Here is a 24,402-nt window from a genome sequence, read left to right as displayed (position 1 = left end):
CGGAAGCCTCCAACTCCTGGGCGCCCCACCGAGGGTTTGTATGTGGCCCGAACTCTGTGGTTCCGCGGAGGCGGAGCCTGCGGCGCGGTGCATGCCGGGTCGTCAGCGGGCGGGCCCGGGCTCCTGTCATGGCGGCGACGGCGGCTTCCCGAGTCTGGCTTTGGGCTGCATTGCTTATTCCTGCGGCAGCGGTGTACGAAGACCAAGTCGGCAAGTTTGATTGGTGAGTACGTGCGGCACCTCTTCGGGAAATACGTGGCTATTTTCCCAGTACCTGTCTTCTGCCTGCTAAAGGGCGGGCGGTTACCATGCAGCAGGACCGTCTAGGCTACAAAACTTACAGGGCTCAGTGCAAAAACAAAATGTGGGACCCTTGTTCAAAAGCTGAAAGTTTTTAGATGGGGACAGCAGAGCATTAAACCAAACGTCGGTGGCCCTTCTAAGACGCAGCGTGCGACTGTACAGGTCATAAGCCCCTGAAGCTGGCCTTGACATTCAGGCCGGCTTGGGGTTCTGGTCAGAGATCTCTGTTCCCTCCTCCCCCGTCAGGCCCCATTTTAGTGACTGTCAGGTTTCTGATCTGCATGTGAGAGGTCGACAGCCCTCGGCGAACTCTCATTCCTCCTCGAATTGGCATCTCTTCTCTTGGGCATGTGTACGAGTCTCGGGTGCTATTATGAGTGCTAAACTAAGTCCTGTTTCTCCTCCCTTCCAGCCCCGGCTCTGGGTTCAGAACAGGGGCTCACAAGTCTCACATCACCCAGGGGGTGCCATTCATGGAGGTGCCATTCACTTAGTCACTCACTTCCTCACCTGCCATCCCACACCTTCCTTAAGGCCTTGCTTTTGTTTGAATCTGAATTTTGCTACTAAAGAGTTGTGTAATTTTGGGAAAGTGACTTAACCACTCTGCCATGGTTTCTTTTTCTGTAAAATGATTTGCTAATACTGGTCCATTATCTCTTACAGTTGTTGTAAGGATGAGTGAGATAATTCCCTTAAATTAACACCATGCCTGGCTCATTGAGTGCAATCAGTCCAGTACTCATTATGATTACTACTCAGGGAATATTTTAACATTCAGAGCCCAGCTGAGATATCTCCTCCTCTTTGAAGCCTATTTTGTATCAGGCAAATTACCGTGTTTCCCCCAAAATAAGACCTAGCTGGACAATCCCCTCCAATGTGTCTTTTGGAGCAAAAATTAATATAAGACCCGGTATTATATTACATTATACCTGGTATTATGTTATATATTATATTATGTAAGATCCGGTATTACATTGTATTATGTTATGTTATATTACATATTATATAAGACCGGATCTTATGTTAACTTTTGCTCCAAAAGACGCATTAGAGCTGATTGTCCGCCTAGATCTTATTTTCAGGGAAACACGGTAATTCACTTATTTGTTGAGTGTCTGTCGTGGGTCATTGGTTGTTCTAGGTGCTGGGGGTACAAGGAGCTCATGGGGCAGATATACAGTACGTCCTCACTTAATGTCATCAGTAGGTTCTGCGACTTTAAACAAAAAGACAGACATCCAAACCAATTTTACCGTAGGCTAATTGATATAAACAAGAGTTAAGTCCCTAGGGAAAATCATTATAATGAAATAATGTTATTCAAGGACCTGCTGTTTAAGTGTGTGATATAAGATGGTACGACAAATGCAACATAAGTCATATTTTTAATGATGTAGGGAAAGGCCTACAATATAATATGTATGTATTGCACATATACAGCATATTTGGTATGATTCCAATTAACAGAATACTAGATATATGAAATTTACAAATTGAAAAATACAAAGAAATACACCAAAACATTAAAAAGTTTATGGTGGTGGTATTTTAGGCATTTTTGATTTTTTTAATACTTTTACGCATAAGCAGGCATTAGTTTTATAGTCCAGAGGAAAGTTAGTTATCTTAAAAGAGCATGGGATTTAGAGTCAAAAGGTCTTACTTTCACATTCTAGTTCTGACAGTAATTCGTTGACTTCAGTGGACTATTTACAGGTTAATTACCTGTAAAATGAGAGTAATAATATTTGTCCAGCATATGTCATAGAGTGTTCAGTGGATGCAGTAAGAATAAAGTATGTGGAAATACAGGTAGAAACTGTCAAATGTCATATAAGCCTATCTTTCTACTACCAGCTCAATTTCTTCTTTAAAAAAAAAATTAGACCAAACAACATCATGACAAATGAAGTTCCGTGTAAATATCGTGCGTTTAATTTGCTAGAGAATGCAGTACTTCATTAACAGCAATGTGGGAGCACCTCCTATGTACTCGGTAGTTGGCCATACGAAGCTAATTATCTTCTTTTTATGCTTAGAGTGTTGAAAGTGATAAGATATACTCCAAAGAAAGCATGAGCAATAGGTCACATGGATCCTGAACATGGAAAAGGCTGTAGAGAACAAAGGCCTGACCCAATCTATGGATTTTTATTAGAAAATTTGCATAATTTTTTCTCCAGAGGTCCGTGAAAATAGAAGGGAAAGTTGGATTGTATGCTTATGGACAACAGGATTTATGTCTCTTCCCTCATGTGGACTATGAGCACCTAGCCCCCCTATTAATGCAGAGAGGACTGTAACGTTGTAGTGGGATTTAGACCAGGTGCTCTTCTGGGTATCACTTTTCTTGAGATAAATATGTGCTTGCATTTCGAAGGAAGACTGTTGCATTTCTCATCTGTTAGGTTATTCTCTCTTCTTGTTCCCTTTGCTTCTGACTACATTGCATAGATCTTTTGCTTTTGGTCAGATCTCATTAGCAAACATTTCTCCTACTACCCAAGGTAGGTATGATGACGATAACCTCATATATTTGTGCAGTGTCTTTTTTCAAAGCATTTTGTGCAGTGATGCTTTTGGCCCCTTACGTTTCCCTGTTCTCTTTTCTTTAGGAGACAGCAGTATGTTGGGAAGCTCAAGTTTGCTTCCTTGGAATTTTCCCCTGGATCCAAGAAGTTGGTTGTGGCCACAGAGAAGAATGTGATTGCAGCATTAAATTCTCGGACTGGGGAGATCTGTGAGTGAATTGTGTAGACTAGTTACCTCGGCATGGAATGGCTGACCATAGTGAAGCCAGAATGGCTTGTGTGGCTTGTCAAGTCTGCCCGGCTGGTTCCCCAGTTAGGGAAGTCAGCCAAAAGATGCGATCTCTTACTGGGTTCTGACCTTTTTTTTAGTCTCGTCATTTAATCCTGTAACTGGCCTTTGTAGTTTAGTCCCTCAGCCCAAGTTCTGCGTGTTCTTAAATAAGATACTGCTGCAAAACACATGTGATTCTATTTTGCACAAAAGGTTTGGATGCCTCCTCTCCTCCCCCATTACTTCACTACTTTTATAGATATTTTTTAGGCACTAAAATCATGGATAGGTAATTTATAATCACTGTTTTTCCTGTGAATCACAGTGGATTTGTTAATTTCGTCACTGTTCGTTTATGTGTTTGATGGGGATTAGAAGTGCAGAGACCCCAGACTGGGACAGTAGCAGCTCCTCTCAACCCTTCCTCCCCTCATTACCCAGCGAGTGGGAGTGGATCATTACGTTATTTGGAACCCTTCCTTCCCTTGAAATACAACTGGACACTGCTGTGCGAACAAAGCCTTCTTCAGTTCTCTCCTGCCCATCTTCTTGGATGCCTCCTCTTCAGTTCATAGTAACGTCTGCCTCTTGTCTCTCAGTGTGGCGCCATGTCGACAAGGGCACGGCAGAAGGGGCTGTGGATGCCATGTTACTGTACGGACAGGGTAAGCAGTCCTGCTTTGTCCCTATCATGTGTCGGCTCCCTCTCCCCGTTCCTTGGTTCCTTCCTTCTGCAGGGTCTGGTAGGGAATGGAGAAGGAAAGAACAGGAGTGCAAATAGCTCATACTTGCACTCATACAGCAGAGGTGAGGCCACTGCTCACAGGCCCTAGGAGGCTGCAGAGCACCAGTTGGGGAGTTGACGTCACCATGGTCTTGTCTCTTCCAGATGCAATCACTGTGTCCAACGGAGGCCGGATCATGCGTTCCTGGGAGACTAATATCGGGGGCCTGAACTGGGAGATTACCTTGGACAGTGGCAGGTAGAGGGGAAGACGCTGTGTTTTATCTTGATGACCTTGGACAGTGGCAGGTAGAGGGGAAGATGCTGTGTTTTATCTTGGCTTGGTTCAAGGCTTTGCTGGAACATAGACCTTCATGGGCAGCAACTTTGGGCCTTTTGGCTTTTTTCCCAGGGACCACCACAGAGCCAAAGAGCCTCAAACACCCAGTTTTTGATGTTCTTGAGGTAATGGAACACACGTGTTTACTGAGCCAGCATTTATTGAGCATTTATTAGATGCAGACCTCTCAGCTAGACGCAGTGTTTGTACTTGACTATTTTTCCTAATCTTACCGTGACTGGAGAGCTTTGCAATGTTCTAGATGTAAGAACATAATATAAAACTTTCAGTGTTTTTTTAAAAAAATGTTTTTTTTCAGTGACAGTTCACATTCAGTATTACTTTGTATTAGCTTCAGATGTACAGTATCGTGGTTAGACAGTTATATAATTTATGCAGTGATTCCCCCCATTTAGTTTAGTACCCCCTGGCACTATATATAGATAGTTGTTGCAACATTATTGACTACATTCTCTATGCTGCACTTTACATCCCGTGAAACTGTCAGTGTTTTAATTTTACGTTTAGAGAACAGCTTGAGCTACTGTTACATCTGTTGGAGTTATTTGATAGTGTCCTTTGCATTAGCTTATAGACCTGCTGTGCAGTCAGGAAACACTTGGGGAGTCCCCAGGCAGTGGGAACACATTTAAATAGGAGACAGTTTTTGTCAAGGAACTCGTCGTCAGTCGAGGGAGGCAGGCGTGTAGTCTAGTAATGACAGTACTGTCTGAAGGGTTGCCATGGTAGAGCATTGGCCTGGTTGCTATGAAGTCCTGGGGGAAGGAGGGAACAACCTTAGGATATTCAGGGGGTTCAGGGAAGCTGTCCTGCCCACTGGTTGAAAGTGTAGTCTTTCAAGTCAGCTAACCAGAGGCAGAGCCAGGCTTAGGATCCGGATGTATTTGACCCCCAAAGCCTGTTTTCTTACCTGCTAAGCTGCAGTGGGAGTGTTCCAGATTGTCTCCTCTAGCCTGAGGCTTTGGAGGCGTGTCAGTGCTCACCGCTGTACCTGTGCTCAGTTTCCAGGCACTTGGGCTGGTAGGCCTGCAGGAGTCAGTGAGGTACATTGCGGTCCTGAAGAAGACCACTCTTGCCCTCCATCACCTCTCCAGTGGGCACCTAAAGTGGGTGGAACATCTCCCAGAAAGGTAAGCTGCCTTCCACCAGGTGGTGGCTACCTGGTTCTGCTCTCTACAAGCCCCTTCTTTTTCTTTAAGATTGAAGCATTTGCTTTGGCCCAGGTTTGCCTTATGTTGTCATCAAGTGTGGTGTGTTGGGCTCATTGGATAGGCCGGAACTCAAGGGCTGTGCTACCTCTGGAGTTTCCTTTGCGGTGAGGAGAAAACTCTCAAACCGGGCACAAGAGCCAGTCAAGCAAGGGGCAAGGCTCAATCGCTCGTGGTCAGACTCTAGGCTTTGTGACTTCTAGTTCAAGTTAGACTGAGCCTTTCATATTAAGTTAAGAATTAGAACAGCTCAAGAAAGCCCAGGGTAGGAGCTGAGTGAGGTTTGAGATGGTTTGCAGAGGTCCTGGTGGTGGGAAGCATTGAAGCTGGCAAGGAACAGGAGGGAGGGAGGAAAGGAAAGGATCTGTTCAGACCACCTTTGGCCGTTTTCAAATTTTTAAGGCAGGGATCCAAAACTCAGATTTCCATGGGGCCCAGTGCATAGAGATACCAGGTGGAATCCAGGAGCAAAGCAAGCCCAGTGTGGACTCTTCGGAGCTGCAGTGTGCCTGGCCTACCTCGAGGGGGCAGCCTTACTCAGCTGATAGGGGCCCTGGAGGAATGTAGGATAGGTCTAGTGTTGCCACATCTTACTTTTTAAGAAAAGCTGAAAATTTAGTTTCTACATGTAAAATATCAGGTCTAAATGTGGACAACTAGCTAAAAAAACCCAAAATACAACAAACTCAACTGTGTGAGCCAAACAAAACCAACTGGGGCTGCTAGTTTATGGCATCTGGCTAAGGACCCCCCAGCTTGGTTTTGGATGACCCCCGAGGATGGCCCTGGCCTGCGGCTAATACTGTTGCTCCCTGCTTTTCCTTTCCTCTCACAGTGACAGCATCCATTACCAGATGGTCTATTCCTACGGCTCTGGGGTGGTGTGGGCCCTCGGTGTTGTTCCCTTCAGCCACGTGAACATTGTCAGGTTTAATGTGGAAGATGGAGAGATTGTGCAGCAGGTAAGAGGAGCCGTGTGGCTTGAGGGGCATAGGGAGAGCCCTTCTTTGCCCTGGGGACCAGGGAACTTGGCTGGGTAGATGCAAAAGCCACTTAAGGTCCCTGCTTCTGGTCACTTGGAGGCTGCCTTTTCCTCATCAAGTATTTAAAGCCCTTGCATTCACACGTGGTGCTCTCCTGGGGTGGCTAAAAAAACTGCATAGACCTGTTTGTTGCCTGCAAGTATAATATCTTGCAAGCTAATACCATAAAATAATGATAGAGAAACCACATGTGACAAATAAGAGAAATGCTTATCGCAAGTGGGGTATTAAAAATGATTTGCCATATTTTTCTAGTAGCCAGAAAGAAAACTGATTTTTCTCTAGCTTTGGAGCTTTCGGGAGGCTGGGGGGACAGGACTAACTCTTTGGAGCCAACCGTGAAGAACCATGTGCTTAGGGCCTCCCCCCCGGGGGGGTCTGGTGGTGACATTCCTGATAAGCTGAGAGGGAGTTGTTAAAAATCCTCACAGGCCTTCTGTTACGATGTCTTTCCCGTAGGTCAGGGTTTCGACTCCCTGGCTGCAGAGTCTCACCGGAGCCTGTGGTATGGTGGATGAGGCTGTCCTGGTTTGCCCTGACCCAAGTTCATGGTCCCTCCAGACTCTGGCCCTGGAGATTGAGTGGGAATTGAGGCAGATCCCACTGCAGGTGAGAGGCTATCGCTGCTTCCCCCGGCCCGAGGCATGGCTTTAGCCGCTTGGAAGAGTGCTAGTGTCACTGCTTCCTTCCTGCCTTGGCAGCTGTTGGCAGAAGGTCAGGCCTCTGGCTGACCTGGTGAAAGGGGAAGTGGGCCACTCTCCTCTCTGAAGAACCTGAATGGGAGCTTTTGGAGCCATGTGCCATGGCCTGGTTACTTTCACTGGCCAAGTGGGGTAGAGGATGCAAGCCCGGGATGGAAAACCGACTTCTTGGCTTCTAGCCCTAACCTTCCTCCTCCTTGCCTCTCAGTCTCTCGGCTTAGAATTTGCTAGTGGATTCCAACCCAGGGTCCTGCCCACACAGCCCCACCCAGTGGATCCTTCTCGGTCGCAGTTCTTCCTGCATTTGTCCCCAAGCCACTATGCCCTGCTGCAGTACCATCACGGAGTCCTGAATCTGCTCAAAAACTTCCCACAGGTAATGCAGGCAGCATGGTTTGCCCGGATTCAGGAGGAGCTAGCCAAGACACAGGTGTTAGAAACCCCGCCTTTAAAACCAGACACATTTGCTTGAGATAGAAGACATCTGTTCATACGGGGCTCGAGAGGGGTTAGCCTGAGAGCAGAAATGGGATGCCTTTTCTCCTGAGAGTTACAAAGGACCTGTAGAGTAACACTGGTGCCTTCCCCTGAGTCCACAGGAAAGTGGGGGCATTAATTAGAGATTCCCGTACATATAAGAGCAGCGTGGGATTGAGGGTTGACCTCTGCCTGTGTTGGAGGTCGTGAGAGGCCTATTTTTAGCTGTGGATGCCCTCTGCTCTCACATGGCCTGGCCATCATGCTCCTTTCAACTTCAAGGCCAAGGGGCCTCCCTGTAGAAGTGATGCTCTGGAAGGCTGGGGGCTAGGAAAGGCCCCATTTAGGAGCTGACAGCCTGCTTTCCCCCCAGACTGCCCTAGTGAGCTTTGCCACCACTGGGGAGAAGACGGTGGCTGCAGTCATGACCTGTCGGAATGAAGCGGTGAGTGCTGAGAGTAATAGCATTTGGGGGTTTCCTTCTCGTGTCCCCAGAAGCCCTGGGAACCAGAAGTCGGGGCACACTTTCCTGGTCACTTTGAACCCAGGGGCCTGGGGGCTGTGGAGAAGTACATTCTCACTTCATCTGCAGAGTGTTGTGCACACTTCCTTGGTCCCCAGGAGTGGGCCCCTCACTTCCATCCATCTGGGACTGGTGTGGGTTGCGTAGGCTTTGTGGACAGGAATGAGAAATGAAGTTTGCCTTCTCCCAAGTGCTGAGAAGATAGATACAGGAGTTAAAGCTTCATTTTGGTCACTGGGAAGTGACCCTTAGGCTCACTTTGCTCTTGTCCTTCTCTTTTCCCTAGCAGAAACCTAGCAGTTCTGAAGATGGGTCAATGGGGAGCTTTTCGGAGAAGTGGAGTCCACAGGTAGGGTGCGGCATTGGGCAGTGTGCCAGATCTAGAGACACAGGAGGTCACCCATGAAGTTGGGGTGCGCAGGTCTCCTAGAGTTTCCTGTCTCAGATGGGCTTTCCTAAGTTCTGTAAGTGATTTTTCTCTTGATCCATTTTAGTTGGGAGATTGGCAAGTAGAATTGCTAGAATCTGTTCTTAACCATGGTCTTCTCTGGGCCTCAATTTCCCCATTTCTTTTGTGGTCCTGGCTGGTATTGTTGAGGGGTAATCTGTGCAGTGGCCCTGGGGCGGAGTGTGGGACCTCGGTTGGAGGCACAGGTTTCTGCTGTGGCTTCCATCTCGTCAGCTTTTCCGAAGGGGTTTGTGATTTCCCTGCTTACGCTTTTCCCTCTCTTTGGCAAGTCTCTGCCACACTGTACTGGCTTCCTTCTGAAACAAGCAGAGTGGCTGTCATTTTATTTGTTTACTCAGGTATCTGATTTCTGCCTTAGGAATTAGCTTTCTTTTCTTTCTTATTTTTCTCTGCACATATTTCCTTTCTGGCCTGTGTCCTTCTCTAGGGTGTTTGCACCCCAGTTCTTGGACTTCCTTTGGGAGGCTTTGTTTGGGGCGACCCCTCTAGTTGACCATCTGTATCCCGTCTGTATCCCTAGGACTCGCTGGCTTGCTTCAATCAGACCTACGTCATTAACCTCTACTTGGTGGAGACAGGTCGGCGGCTCCTCGATACCACAATCACCTTTAGCCTGGAACAAAACGGCACTCGGCCTGAGCGGGTGAGGGGGACCCTTCAACAGGGGCGTCCTTTCCCCAGGGCCAGGCCACAGCCACGGGGCCTGATGAGGGCTGTCTGGATGTGGGTTCTAGTTCTTCCTGAGCCACTGACTTGTCATAAACCCCTGTGAATAACAGGAAAAACAGGTACCATTTATGCCAACTTGTCACTGCACCAGGCACCGTGCTAAGCTTTCACTTCCGCACTAATTGATTGAACCCTTTCCACAGTCTTGTGAGGTGCTTATTACTGCCCTCGTTTTGTAAGTGAGAAAACTGTCTAGTGGGGTTCAGGGTCCTTTCAGAGGCACAGAGCTGGTGAGCAGTCCCTCAACCCGCAGCCTGCACTCCTAGTCGCATCCAGCATTGCCTTTGTCACACGTAGTTGTGTTCCCCAGCCTGTCTGGGCTGTGACTCCTTTATTTCTGAAATGGGGAGTCGAGTCCTTGCCTCCTGCTTGTTTTCTGGGGTGTGATTGGCGCACAGTGCATCATGGTACCCGAGAAACACTCAGGTTCCTCCCTGGAGAGGTCTGAGCTCAAGCCTAGCACTGTTGTGTTGACTCCTAAAAATACATGTCGTCGTGTTGGAGTCCAGGCACTCTCTCTGTTGTTTAGACATCAGGTAATGCCACGACCTGGACCACTCCTGAGGTTTTGAACCTTAGGGTCTGGTGCTCTAAGAGGCGTTTGAATTCTCACTGACTGCAGTGGCCTTGACTGTTTGGCTTATAGATGTACATCCAGGTGTTTTTGAAGAAGGATGACTCTGTGGGCTACCGGGCCTTGGTCCAGACAGAGGATCACCTGCTACTTTTCCTGCAGCAGCTGGGTGAGCGGACCTCATTCAACCCATTTTTTCTGGCCTGCTCATGAGTCCAGTCAAACTTTATTTGGGGCTGTGGACAGGCTTCTGGGAAAGATTCAAGTGGAGTGTGCCCTGAATACTCTTTCTAGAGCATTTGTCCCCTGCTTTTGAATAATTCTTTAGCATTCTAGGGTGGGATAGAGAACTTGCCTCACTTGGCCTGTTGAATCCAGCCCCTTGCTCTGCCATTTCTCTTTTTCACACAAGAGCTGCGGGGATCCCTGAGCCGCCAGGGAGAGTCTCTGCGGGAGATGAGGGAGGCGGGCCTAGCTTTGTGACCGTGGTTTCTGTAGCAGGGAAGGTGGTCTTGTGGAGCCGTGAGGAGTCCCTGGCAGAGGTGGTGTGCCTCGAGATGGTGGACCTCCCCCTGACGGGGGCGCAGGCTGAGCTGGAAGGAGAATTTGGCAAGAAAGCAGGTATGAACGCAAGAGGTGGGGACCAGAGAGTTGCTGGAAGGGGTGCTCCGGGTAGGGGTCTGTTAGTTGCACCACAGGCGACACTGCATCACGGCGTCCCCGGCTTCCGGGCGCGGCCATTTTGCAAGTCTCATTTGAACGAGCTCTGTGACCAGTTTCCAGTGCTTTTTAGCCATGCGGGTTATGTACCATTCTTTTCTCTGAACGGAGTGACCCGGGACTCCCTCTAGGGAAAGGTCCTGCGGAAAAAATCATCTTAGTACAGTAGTAGCTACCCGTGTCTGAGAACCTAAAATTTCAGGCACTGTGCTCCCATGGTCCCCAGACCAACAGCCAAACCTTTCTAGAGAGACATGACTGGGGCCGGCCGCAGTCCCAACCCCCAGGAAGGGCTTGACTCCCTCCACTCTGATCCACTCCTGCCTCTCACCTCTCTCCCCTCCATCCATTCATCTCGCCAGCCAACAGATATTTACCGAGGGCCTACTCTGGGCCAGGCACCCTGCTAGGCATTGCGGATTTTCTTAAGCCAAGCATTAATTTGACTTTACTGTTTATTTTTGCCGCCTGGATCCAGCGATTCAAGGTAAAATGTGCTTCCTGCTGCCTTCTTGCTCGTTGCCTGCCCACGTGACTAGCTTTTGGTTAACTATGTTTTTCCTGATGTGCTTCAACAAGGTATACACCGTGTGTGCGTGGACTGCTGGGGCTGTGCTTGGTCTGCTTGCCTCTCACTTCTCTTCCGTGAGCTGAGGTTGATGGAAAATAGACTAAGCAAAGGCACTCCTCCTTTTCCATGAGCACTTCCTGTGTACCCCGCACTGTGCCAAACCCTGCATGCACGTCATGTGGTGTCATCTTGCAAGAGCCCAGTCACTGGGTTACGTGCCATTTTATAGATGAACCAGAGGCCAGAAGGTCAAGTACACTTCCCGGGGTCACTCAGCTAGTCAGCGGTGGAGCTGGGACTTTTAATCCAGGTCTGCCAGACTCCAGAGGCCATGCTCTTTACTCTTTACCATGCTGCCTTGCTTCAGTGACCGAATCTACTTAGGGAGGAGATTTGAGAGTGGCGGCCGCCTTGACGTGAGTCAGGGGGAGAGTGAATGATAGTCCCAGGAGTTGGGTGCTATCGATGATCTGTTGGGTGTTAGTGAAACAGTTGACAGAGTAGGAACGAAGCAGTGGGAATGGACATACTGTTCATGACACGCATCCATCTGCACCCCTGCACCCCACACCCCTTCCTCTTCTGGTTTAGTCCTGGCACCCAGAAGCCTTCCTCTGGCCTCTCTGGATGTGCGGCTGTGGTGGAGACACTCACAGCGTGGCTGCGTCCTGCATGGCTGCTCCCTGACCTCTTAGTCTCCTCCTCCAAGGTTCTAGGCAGGTGAAGTCCTAAGAGCTAGGTAAGTAGGTTGCGTGTCTGTACCTGAGGGAGACTGTTGGCACCCCTTGGGCATGCAGCCCGGGGTGTGGCTGGCTTGAATGCTCCACAGCAGAGGGAGCAAACCCTCATTAGGAAAAGCTGGAAACACCTAGTCTGGTGGGGAGGGAGCCTCAGCTGCAGTACCTTTCCCTTGATACCAGATGGCTTGCTGGGGATGTTCCTGAAACGCCTCTCGTCCCAGCTCATCCTGCTGCAGGCATGGACTTCCCACCTCTGGAAAATGTTTTACGATGCCCGGAAGCCCCGAAGTCAGATTAAGAATGAGATCAACATTGACACCCTGGCCCGAGATGAATTCAACCTGCAGAAGATGATGGTGATGGTGACAGCCTCAGGCAAGGTGAGAGGGGGTTAAGCGCCAGGTAGCAAACCTTTTCAGGTGCCAGGAGCGGTAGGGGAGAGGGCCCGTTCTAATTTTCACGGATAGAATCAGTTCTTAGGTTTGTCTTTCTAGGAGTGAGCCAGTTGTTTGTTTATCTTGCAGCTTTTTGGCATTGAGAGCAGCTCTGGCACCATCCTGTGGAAACAGTATCTCCCCAATGTCCAGCCAGACTCCTCCTTTAAACTGATGGTCCAGAGAACCACCGCTCACTTCCCCCACCCCCCACAGTGCACCCTGCTTGTAAAGGACAAGGTGAGGCCACCTCGGATCGGAGCCAAAGTGGTGTGGCTTTTTGGTGTTTCATAATTTAAATTTATCCTAGGGCTTTGGAATTCTGTGAGAGTTAGAGATGGGTGTATTCAGGGGTTAGAGCTCTGTTTCTTCCAGTGTTTGGCCTGAGAGGAAAAACCAGGACTGATGTGGAATTGACTGAAACGCGGGCGGGATTCACCAGATCTGGAGTAAACCAGCACACCGTCTTCCCTCCCAAACATGGACGCTGTTAGTAGCTGTTTTCTCGCCTCTAGATGAGGGAGAGCAGGACATAAAGCTATTATTTCTAACTCTCCCTTACCGAATTAGATGGATTTTTGTGGGTTCATTCTGGTACTGTTAGAAAGGGGGCTTGGGAGACATTCTCCTGGAATGGCTGCCCTGGGGTTGCTGAATTGGTTCTTGACTGTTATTTGTTCCTCAGCGTGCCCAGTTCTTGGTTAGCTTTGGAGTCGAGAGGAAGTTTGACTATTTTTCCTTTTGCCACATTAGCCTCAGGGATCATTCACCTTCAACCAAGACAATTTTCCACAAAGAGGGCAAAGACTTTCAGTTTTCCCCCTTGGATTTGCATTCTTTGCATGTTGGTGGAGGCTGACACTTTGCCCATTTCAGGAGACAGGAATGAGTTCCCTCTATGTCTTCAATCCCATTTTTGGGAAGTGGAGTCAAGTGGCTCCCCCGGTGCTGAAGCGCCCCATCTTGCAGTCTTTGCTTCTCCCCATCATGGATCAAGACTATGCCAAGGTTCTTCTGTTGGTAGATGATGAGTACAAGGTATGACCCCTTCAGAGTGGCTGGGGAACATCTGAGTGGAGTCGGGTGTGGGGGAGGGGTGGTCAGACAGTAGCCCGTGGACCAGAGATGGGAGCCGTTCGCAGTCAGCGCATGTTTGGGCTTGAAGGGCATCTCTAAGCGACTTCGTCACTCTTTCTGCACTTGTGGAAACTTAGGGTCTCAACAGAACTAAGTTTAAGCTCTAACTGAGTTCAGTAGACTTTAATTCTTTTAAGATTTGCTGTTTTATTTTATTTTATTATTATTTTTTTAAGTTTCAGGGGTACAAAACAATGTAATAGTTAGACATTTATATCCCTCACAAAGCGATAACTTCTCTCCCCCAATCTACTATCCCTTACCCCTTTGGTATCATATACAGCTGTTACAATTCCATTGACTATTCCCTATGCTGTTCTTCATATTCTGTGACTGTATATACGTATATATATAATTATAGTTGACCTTCCATATTATTCAGCTTCAGCTTCAGCTGTACAGTGCAGTGGTCAGGCATCTACATAGCCCATGAAGTGGTCTCCCTAACAAGACATGCTGTTTTGGTCTTAAGGTTCTTTTTGGTGGGAAATAGTAATGAGCATTGAGAAACGGCTTAGACGTTCCTAACCTTTTCCGTTAACTCTTTTCTTGGGCTTTCTGGGGTTTTCAAGGTCACAGCTTTCCCAGCCACTCGGAATGTCTTGCGACAGCTACATGAGCTGGCCCCTTCCATCTTCTTCTATTTGGTGGATGCAGAACAGGGGCGGCTGTGTGGATATCGACTTCGAAAGGTAGGGAAGAGGGCATCCTGGCAGCACCCTTTGTAGGAGGGATGTGGGTGTCCCCTGGTTATTTGGCTAAGTGAATTATACCATTCATTTATCGTGTATTTAGATCAGCATAGTCCTAATGTCTGATTCAAAGTCATTTTCATATTTTCTGAGCAGTTACTACATGGCAGGCATGATTCTAGGTGCTGTGGAAAAAGTAGTGAACAATAGACAAAGACTGCTCCATGGAGCTTTCATTCCACATTCCTTTTCTATATTTCTCTTTGGAGAGGGTGGGAGGCAGGAATGGTGGTTGAGTAATAGTACTTTCTATATGAAGGTGATGTTATTAACCAACTCTTGATAGAATGTATGCTTTGAATTTTATTTCTAGAAATGGGGTTGATTTGCTCTGATCCTGACATATTTGAGTCCAATTCTTGCAAACAGTGCTGCACACAGGCTCTGAAATCTAGCTCGGAGGTTCACAGGGCGTGGTCTCGGTCTGTTAGCAGAGCTGCGAGAGGAGTGGTTTAGGCGTGTCCTCACCAGATGGCCCTTCCATCCTCTAGGGCCTCTGCAAAGGCCCTGTAGAATAGAGGCTGAGAGCTTGGACCGAGCTGCCTGCGTGAAACCTCGCTTCCTCTCTTACTAACTTCATGACCTTGGGCATATGACTGCTCTGGCCCTCTGTTTTCTCATCTGTGAAAGAAGATGGTCACAGTACCTACTTCACAGGGTTATGATGAGGATCCGGGGAGTTCATACATGCAAATCACATCATGCCTGGCACATGGTAAATGCCATCTAAGTGTCACCTGTTTTAAGAATGCACTGCCCTTTCTGACATTTTCTAACAGCCAAGCTTTACCATAAACAGCATAGGAAATGTCTACCCAGAAAATACATTCTTTACCCTCATTAGTGAAAAAAAATTGTCCTTCCAAGTTGATAAAAAGGAGACCCTAAAAGAGACAGTTCTTTGTGGATAGAGGGGAATGAACTGGAGTGTGGGTGGCATGAGTCAATGGAGTCCTGAGGATGTCATCGGAGTACACGATGGCCAGGGGCAGACAAAGGAGGCAGAGCACACACGTGTGTCTGACAGTCTCTGAGCTCCGAGTGAGGTTACTGGTGACCGTCCCCTCTGGGGGTGTTTTAGTGCGTTCTAATGTTTTCACAGGAGCCCGTGGCAATGAAGCCTTGTTTGTTCTTAATAAAAAGTTTTATTTAACAAAAATTTAAATAATACATGAATCCATTCTCATTATGAAAGATTAAATTGACACACGAGTGCACAAGCGAAATGTGAATGAGCCCTTCCAGCCCGTTCCCGGCTGCCTCCCCAGGTGGACCCCTGTCAGGAGTTGGCGGCACGTCTTCCCACTGTCCTTTCTGTATATTTACAATACCGTATGAACAGCTGTGTGGACACACATACGTGTGTTGCATAGATAGTTTTTCTTAGGGAAATGGAATTGACCTGTATTATTGATAGGAAATTTGCTTTTTTTCTACCTCATTATCTTGTTCAACACAATTTTTATTAAAGTATGATACTGAAAAAGAGTCAAACACCTGAGGTTATGGCTCAGTGACCCTCAAAAAAGGAACCTCTGTGGACACAGCAGTCAGATCAGGAAGCAGAACGGCACCAGCACCCTAGGAGGCCCGTGTGCCCCTTTCTAGTCACTACCCCTCGCCCCCCTGTTCCCCCGGATCCATGTAATTCCACAGTATGGATGTATAATAACATATTTAACCATAAAGCTTTGCTATGTTTCCTTTGACTGGAAAGAATACTTCCTGTAATACTTTGAGGTCCCTGCCAGCTCAGTAATTCACTGCTGGCCCAGTGTACAGGAATGTGATACATTTTTTTTGGATATTTTCTTCTCAGATACACAGTGAAATACTATTGAATGGTCCTCTGTTTTCTTACTGGCTGTAGTATCTTTCTTAATCAAACTGAGAGTTTCAGAACTTCCTCCCAAACTAGATCCTTATTGTTGTTTTTCTAGGAGATCTGATCGCTGTTTCTTACGGCACAGGCCCCAGACAATGAACGGTGGGACGTGTCTACGTACAGCAGTCCTCAGGTCTAGGGGTACCCTCCTGATCACAAGTGCCGGCTCTCTTTCCCTCGCTCTAGGATCTCACCACTGAACTCAGCTGGGAGCTGACCATTCCCCCAGAAGTACAGCGCATTGTCAAGGTGACCGGGAAGCGCAGCAGCGAGCACGTGCACTCTCAGGGCCGCGTGATGGGGGACCGCAGCGTGCTCTACAAGGTATACAGCACAGCCAGGGCTGAAATCCTAGCTCCAGGATTTGGTAGGTCTGTGACCTTCAGCGAGTCACTCAACCCCTTCGAGTCTTAGTTTATTGTCTGTGAAATGGGCATACTATGCCCCCGCCCTAGGGTGTTTGTGCTGATCACATGAGGTACTCGGCTTAGCTTAGTGCCTGGCTCACGCCACTAGCCAGTAGATGTTAACTGTTGTTATTATTAGTGGTAGCCCTGATAGAGCTTTCTGGGGCTAAACCTCAGTTGGTCCATCAGAAACTCCTCTGTGATCGAGCACTCTAGGTAGTGGTAAAGGGAGGGAGATGGAGAGGTAACCCGTGGGCCACAGAACTGTCTGTCCTATGAAAGCATGGAGTCATTGTAGCAGTGGACATTAATGACACCCTGGGGCACAGCAGAGACTGAGTTAGAGGAGGAGACAGAATAGAACAGGGTCACGCGACCAAGGAACTTGCTGGGGAAGCAGCTTCACCAGGTGTGAAGCAGAGCGCGAGCCTCCCGTTGGACTGTCCAGGTTCCGGCGTGGCTCTGCCTCAGACTAGCTGTTTGTCGTGGGTACTTTCTCAAGCTTTTGAAACTGCTGTTTCCGCCAGCGTAGTGGGGATAGGCGCATCTCTGTCATAGGATTGTTTTGAAGATGAATGGTCGTGTGTAATGTGATGACCGTGGGGCCTGCCACACCTGTAAATGACTGTTCGTGCTGTCGACCTGCATTCTTTCTTGGGGATCCCTTCCGTGTGGCCACAGTCAGTTTTAATTGTTCAAACAACCAAAATAATACAAAGTCTAGAGCACATTTTGACTTGTACTGGAAAAAATATTCACTGTGTAATTTTATCTGTACAAGTTAAGATTTACTAGAGTACTTGTGTTTTCGTATGTTGAAAGAATAGTAGTCAGGAGTAGGGCTTTTAGATTCATATTCATTATGCAAATTTTTAAGGTTAGTCTTTTTTAAAATAAACTTTTTTGGGCGGCTTAATTTTAGATTTACAGAAAAGCTGCAAAGATAGTACATAGTATCCCATATACCCCTTTTCTAGTTCCCCCCAGTGGACCATGGGGCATCTGTCTCAGACACCAACATTGGTGCAGGACTATTCACTAAAGTTCAGTCTTCATTTGGGTCCCACTAGCTTTTCCATTAATGTCCTTTTCTGTCCCAGGATCCCCACTGCATTTAGTTGTCAGGCCTCTTCATAGGCCATCACTCTGGCCTTTGAGTGAGATAAAGAGCCCTGGGGAAGTTTTGAGCAGAAAAGTGACAAAAATGACTGAAGTTTATGATCTTTGACTATTTTTTAGTCTTATCTTGTTTTCATGACCTTGATTGTTTTGAAGAGTACTCGGGTGTTATGGAGAATGTCTCTCAATTTTGGCTTGTTGGATGTTTTTCTCGTGGCCAGACGGTGGTTATGGGTTTTGCAGAAGGAATACCACAGAGGTGAAGTAGCAAAAATACTTTTTTTTTTTTTTTTTGTGAGTGCCACCTGGATGCCAGTCAGTCTTTCAGACACTGGGATATATCAGTGAACAAAACAGACAAAATTTCCTGTCCTCATGAGGCTTTCATTGTATTTAGGAGAGGCTAATAAAGAAAATAGGTAAATTATATAGCATATTAGAGGGTGACCAGTTCTACAGAAAAATGCAAAGCTGATAGGAGGGGAAGGGAGAGGGATTGGAGAGGATACAAATTAAAATGGGGTGATCACGGAGGGTCCCACTGAGAAAGTGACACTTAAGTGAAACTTGGAGGAGGAAGTGAGTCATGATAAATTGGGGGAAGAGCCTTCCGTACAGGGAAGCCAGAGCATTCCTGCAATGTTCCAGGAACAGCAAGGAGGATAGTCTGACTATAACAGGGTCAGTGAGGAGGAGAGTCCGGGTTGCTGAGGTCAGAAAGGTGACAGGCCCAGATCATAGGCCATCACTCTGGCCTTTGAGTGAGATAAAGAGCCATGGGGAAGTTTTGAGCAGAAAAGTGACAAAAACGACTGAAGTTTAAGAGGCTCACTTGGCCTGCTGTGTTGAGACTAGACTGTCACGGGCCACGGAAGAGAGCAGGAAGACAATTAGGCTAGCGTAGTAGCCCAGGTGAGATGATGGCGGCTGAAACTGGTCGGTTGGGGTGGTAAGGTGTCTGATTCTGGATACTTCTGAAGGTAGAGCCAATAGGATATGTGGATGGGTAGGATGTTTGTGTGTGTGTTAGAAAGGAGTCAGGGTCTGATGACCCATCAGAAAAGGGTCTGGTGACTCAGAGGTTCCAGGTCTGAGACACTGACATGGGAGGCTTGAGGGGAGCAGGTTTTAGCAGGGGCAGAAGTTCAGTGTTCAGCAGGAGTTCAGTGTGGGGCTCGTCAAGTTTGAGGTGAGACATCTAAGAAGAGATACTGAGCTGGCAGCCTGTTTGTCCATCTGGAGTTCAGCGAGAGGTCTGTCTTGGACGTGTAAAGTCGGGCCTTGCCAGCACCCAGATAGGTGAGGGCCGTGAGATTGGCTGAGGTACCCACAAGAGATCAAGAACCTGGGGACGATCCTGCAGGAGAGACTGAGAAGGCATGGCCAGGAAGGCAGAAGGAACGCCAGGGAGCTGGTGTCCTGGACGCCAAGTGGAGAAAGTGTCCCCGGAAGGGAGTGAGCCCCTGGGTCACGTGGTACCAGTAGGTCAATTCAGGTAAGAACTGAGACTTATCGTCCATTCAGTGATAGGGAGGACGCCGGTGGAGAGAAAGCGCGACGGCGCAGTGTCCTTAGGTCGGTCGGTGGGCACACCGGGGCTGTATCTCAAGTTACCATGTGCTGTGTCTGTGAGTGGAGAGACTTGCTGAAGTACTTGAGACATTTCACCTATGAAGTGTGGGTAATAGCTACTGTGCGAGGTGGTTTGTGGGATTCAGTGAAATAGGGTCAGGGAGCGCCCGGCCTGGCAGCCGGCTCCCAGCGGACAGCACACGCACGCAGTGGTGACAACTCTGAACAGGCAGCTCTTCTGCCCAGAAACCCACTTCCCCTGCCAGGCCTGACAGCCCAGGGCTCACAATGTGTGCTTGTCGTTCTGAGGGAGCTCTTCCCCCTCCTGCCCAGAGCCTGAACCCCAACCTGCTGGCCGTGGTGACAGAGAGCACAGACGGACACCACGAGCGCACCTTCATCGGCATCTTCCTCGTAGACGGCGTCACTGGGCGAATCATCCACTCCTCCACGCAGCGGAAAGCCAAGGGACCCGTCCACATCGTGCATTCCGAGAACTGGGTGGTGGTAAGAACTCACTCGGGACATGGCAGCGCAGGAGAAGTGGCTGGTCTCCCTGCAGCTGAGGTTCCTTCCTTCACTGCCTCTGGTTCCAGAAACCCGCTGCTGCTTTGTGTTTTCAGAGGACCCCAGACGCCTGGATGGCAGCAGGGCGTGCGGGTTGCGGGTTAGGCTCAGGAAGCAGACTGCCTGGGTTTGTTCGCAGCACCTCCATTCCCGACTGTAAATCTTGAATTCGTTATTTAAGCTCTCTGTGTTGCATCGTCTGTGAAATAGGGGTAGTAACAGCCACCTTGAATCTCGCTTGGAACAATGCCTGGCACACAGTAAACACTCACATGTTAGCTGTTATTATTCTGACTTCCAAGAACCATGAGACGAATTTTTTTTCTTGTGGTAAACTTTGGGTAGCCGAGAGAAAAACACTCTGAAAGCCCGTCAACTTGTTAGCAAGGAAGAAATCCGGGGTGCGGGGTGGTTCCTTTCCATCCTCGGCATGTAGGTAATGGGAAAGGGGCCTCCTCTGATTCCCCGGTCCAGCAGGACCAGCAGCTAAGCGCCGGCTGCCCCTCTGCCCTCTGCAGTACCAGTACTGGAACACCAAGGCCCGGCGCAATGAATTTACCGTGCTGGAGCTCTACGAGGGCACCGAGCAATACAATGCCACCGCTTTCAGCTCCCTGGACCGCCCCCAGCTGCCCCAGGTCCTCCAGCAGTCCTACATCTTCCCCTCCTCCATCAGTGCCATGGAAGCTACCATCACCGAGCGGGGCATCACCAGCCGGCACCTGCTTAGTGAGTGACCGGGAAGGGCCTCTGGGGCAGCCGGGTTCCCTTAGGCAGCCACACGGAAGGACAGAGCTGGGCATGCGCTGCGGGCAGGGCCACGTTTGACCACCGTAAAGGAAGGTCAGCAAGGGGGCTTTACATCAGCAGCAAAAGGCCTGGAGTCTGGCTTTGCCACCATGATAGATGACACATCTCAGTTCTCATTTCTGATGAACCACTTCCCTTCTCTGTTCTGCATTTTCACCTCGCTCAGAACCTGAGCCCTGATAGATGGCTGTGCTGATTGATGCTACAGAATCTGGCCTGGGTTAGGGTCTCATCCTCTTAAGTCCAAGCCCAGGACGTAGTGATGGTGCGACAGTCTGCTCTGTCTAGTTGATTATACCAAAGATGTTTGGGAGTCTGAGCTTTGCTAGGCACTCGGCACCAGTTTTGTTCTGAAATGAGGACAGCCCTCTCGGCTGATTCCCAAGTTCAAGCCCCACCATTCCTGACTCCAGCAGGCTCTCCTGCCCACTGGCCCTCCCTGGCCTCGTGCAGCAGAGCACGGCTCATGTTTGGTTAATGGAAGGAGCCTTGCTTGGTCGGGGCAGGTCACAACCTCTAAGGGAAAGGAGAGGGATGAAGAGATCTAAGTGGCCTGCCATGCTCTTCTCTCATTATTACCCGTTTCTTGGTTCTAGAACTTTATTTTCTGAAGTCTCAGGATACGTGAGGGAACCAGTATCTTCAAAAGTGGGAACCTCCCTTCAGACCCATGTGTATTAATTGGATTATCGCTTTTGGCCACTTAAGGGAGCCTCACTGACCTATTTTTTGGTTTTAAGCCCCATTTTAAATTTCTGTGATAACGACATTTTGGGAACGAGCCTCTTCTGGGATTGGCTTAGTGTGAATGTTCCCTTGACTTCCTTCTGTGTAGTTGGGCTGCCTTCCGGAGCAATTCTGTCCCTTCCTAAGGCCCTGCTGGATCCGCGCCGTCCTGAGATCCCAACAGAACAAAGCAGGTGAGACCCTCGTGGGCAGTATGAAGGCTCCGACCTTCGGGAACTTAACCTCTTGGCTGAGTCGGGTCCTTAGTCTGTCACGGGCTGCCCTGTGCTCGTGGGCAGGGGTAGAGCCATGAACAAGCCTGACAGATACGTCTGCCCTCACCGAGTTGGCATTCTGCTAGGGGAGATGGACAGTAACTAAGAGAAACTGTTAGGTGTTCATAAATCCTGAGGAGAAAAACGTGGAAAAGGGTCAGGGGCCATGAAGGTTTGGGGGAAAGGTGTGTGCGGCTGAGCTTTGAGAGGGTGGCTTGGGAAAACCCCTCTGGAATGGTGACCTTTGAGTAAAGACCGGAAGGAGGTAAGGAGCTAGCCTGGGGGAATCTGAAGGAGAACTTTCCAGCAGAGGGAAGAGCCAGTGCAGATGCCCTGAGATCATGTGTGGTGAACTAGAGGTCGGGCGGGAGGCTAGAGGGGCTGGAGAATGTGATGGGGACACTGGGATATGTGGTCGGGGACAGGATGTGCTGGGTCGTGTGGGGAAGCCAAGAGCTTGTCATTGTCAATATTAATTTTGGTAATTCCAGCCATCATCTCCGCACATTTTCTCGCCTCCATCCCGAATTCTCTTCCCTCCGGAGCGTGAGGTCTGTGAGCAGCATGAGGCAGTAGGTCTGCCTTTGCATACGCGGGGAGAGGAGTATGGTTTGGAGGTTGGACAGAGCGCGAGAGAGCAGAGGGTGAAGCCTGGGAAAAGGCACAGGATGATGAAAGGACTTTAAGAGGAGTGTAGACAGAGGCACTCTGGAGTAAAGCGCGGGAATTAGCCCAGTGGCCCAATGGTTTGGTTTTAAAATGGTCCTGACTGTCCTTCCCGGGTGTGAAATACTGGGTGTCTGTGTGTTGTTTTTAGCTTTAGAACAAGGGAGGAATTCAGATCTCAGTCTTCGTCTCCACACAGGTTGCTTTCTTGCAGCCTTCCTAACGTTTAGCTGCTACATTTTTAACTACCTAGAGCAAGTAAACTTTGAAGGAAGATCTGAGGCTAGATGTGTGGCCTGGAAACCTCCCAGGACTCCGCAAGGGCAGCCAAGGGATCCACTTACAGCAGTTCTGAATGCCGGTCCCGGCTGATGTTTTGCAGAGAGGAGAACCTAATCCCGTATTCTCCAGATGTACAGATACACGCAGAGCGATTCGTCAACTACAACCAGACAGTTTCTCGAGTGCGAGGTATCTACACCGCTCCCTCAGGCCTGGAATCCACTTGTTTGGTGAGTGGAGCCCGCGGCCACCCAGCGTGACAGCTGCTCTTGCTTTCACCCTTGGGAAGACAGCCGAGGATTCCATTTCCTCTCCTCCCCGAGTGTGGGGTTGCGCGGGTCACCGGCTGCCCTTCTTAGCATTTCTCGTCCCCTCTGCCTTCCAGGTTGTGGCGTACGGTTTGGACATTTACCAAACTCGAGTCTACCCATCCAAACAGTTCGATGTCCTGAAGGACGACTACGACTACGTGTTAATCAGCAGTGTCCTCTTTGGCCTGGTGTTTGCCACCATGATCACTAAAAGACTGGCACAGGTCAAACTCCTGAATCGTGCCTGGCGGTAAAGGCCTGGGACGCGCTGCGGGCCAGCAGAGCGCCGAGGGGAGAGAGGCTCAGCGCAGGAGCTCCAGCTGCGGTCCCCAGGGCGCCGGAGGGCGGTGTTGGACACTCAGCTCAGTTACGACCCGAGAGGAGGAAGATGGGCACGTGTGGTGCAGCGTCGTCGGTGGGTGGAGGCTGAACTCTCTCGGCTGAGAATCAGAGCATCTTGATGGACTTGCCGCTGAAGTCCAAAGGCCGTTGCCGTTTCCTTTCTTTGCCCATCTCTGAATGTTGTGGGGGGTTTTTTGGTTCTTTGTTGTTTTTTTTAATAAGACCTCTAAAGGATTTTTCTCTTTTCTGAGGCCTGTTTAAATTGACTTTGGTTTGCCTTTTTCCCCATGTTTAGCTCAAAATCCTTCTGTTTCCCTGCTGCTTGCTTCAAAGTCGGAAGGGAACTCTTACTGACAACTCCACCTTACAGGTGCATTTGCTGGTTTACATTGGGGAGAAAGAAGATCCAGCCTCTCATAGCTTCTCTCCAAAGTAACTCCTGGTCGTGGAATCTCTGTTTGGTGTCAGACTTATTTTAACTAAGCCTCTAGTTTCAAGCTCTCATTGTTTCAATTTATCAAAAGCCAAGTGTGTAAATAGCATCTTGGTCTGTGTTCATTGCCCATGTTTTTCACCTAAGGTGTGTCTGAGTGGAGGCCTGTTTAATACTACTGAATTACCTGAACCTTGAAGAGCTTGCGAGGACAAAGAATGGGCCCATTCCACAGTCCCGCATAGTCTCGTTTCACTCAGAGGCTGGTCCGGCCAGCTCATAAACTAGTTAGAGAAAGTCGTCCGGTTTAGGACCTCATTATTTATTTTTAGCTTGAGATATAAATTAACGTGTGGGTCACTAGATTTCTCTTAAAAGGAGATTTTAAATCTTACAGATCTTTAAGAAATGGAGGACAGGGGTCGGGGTAGGAAATTGGCATCTTGTGGACTGGCTGGACTGTTTGTTGTCTCTGCTACGTATGACAGATGTCCTAAACATTTTCCCTCGTCTGTGGATTTTGGGAATGATGGGGTTTTTCTTTACTGTGAAGAATGATGTGTACAGAGTAGAGCTTCTCTAGTGCTGTGGGAGAGGTATACTCAAGTGTCTGAATAAAGGGAGTGACGAATGACACAAATGTTGAAGTCCTTTTTTCTGCGTTAGGAACATTACTTGGAGGCTACTTTTGCAGTAGAGGGGACAAAAAGCAGTGCAGAAATGGTTTTTTAAA

At 48.7% G+C, this 24,402-nt stretch overlaps 1 protein-coding gene across 6 annotated transcripts; it reads left to right on the top strand.

Moving 5' to 3' along the window:
- Positions 1-24: 24 nt before the first annotated feature.
- EMC1 (ER membrane protein complex subunit 1) lies at positions 25-24,402 on the top strand. 6 transcript variants are annotated; one of them, XM_033113544.1, is made up of 24 exons: positions 25-223; positions 2,925-3,049; positions 3,711-3,776; positions 4,001-4,094; positions 5,198-5,326; positions 6,240-6,366; positions 6,907-7,056; positions 7,357-7,524; positions 7,999-8,070; positions 8,438-8,497; positions 9,138-9,260; positions 9,993-10,089; positions 10,419-10,541; positions 11,119-11,127; positions 12,132-12,331; positions 12,476-12,625; positions 13,262-13,423; positions 14,095-14,214; positions 16,346-16,483; positions 19,591-19,764; positions 20,343-20,553; positions 21,470-21,554; positions 22,684-22,813; positions 22,969-24,402. In XM_033113544.1, exons 1-24 carry the CDS (start codon positions 129-131, stop codon positions 23,146-23,148), a joined length of 2,988 nt encoding a protein of 995 aa, XP_032969435.1. In that variant the 5' UTR covers positions 25-128; the 3' UTR covers positions 23,149-24,402. The 6 variants fall into 6 exon arrangements, with proteins under 6 accessions (XP_032969435.1, XP_032969436.1, XP_032969434.1 ...); XM_033113545.1 differs by having other exon boundaries at positions 8,435-8,497; positions 10,422-10,541; XM_033113543.1 differs by having other exon boundaries at positions 8,435-8,497.

The sequence above is a fragment of the Rhinolophus ferrumequinum genome, chromosome 9, assembly GCF_004115265.2.
Source record: "Rhinolophus ferrumequinum isolate MPI-CBG mRhiFer1 chromosome 9, mRhiFer1_v1.p, whole genome shotgun sequence".
NCBI lineage: Eukaryota > Metazoa > Chordata > Mammalia > Chiroptera > Rhinolophidae > Rhinolophus > Rhinolophus ferrumequinum.
The sequence above is the reverse complement of the archived record's forward strand: the minus strand, read 5'-3'. Positions and strand labels throughout refer to the sequence as shown.

Bases quoted from the DNA above. Each gene is read 5' to 3' on its own strand.
- EMC1 (XM_033113543.1), top strand. From the start codon at position 129: ATGGCGGCGACGGCGGCTTCCCGAGTCTGGCTTTGGGCTGCATTGCTT. The intron at 9,261-9,992 runs GTGAGGGGGACC...TTTGGCTTATAG, and splicing joins ACGGCACTCGGCCTGAGCGG to ATGTACATCCAGGTGTTTTT. The intron at 21,555-22,683 runs GTGAGACCCTCG...GATGTTTTGCAG, and splicing joins ATCCCAACAGAACAAAGCAG to AGAGGAGAACCTAATCCCGT.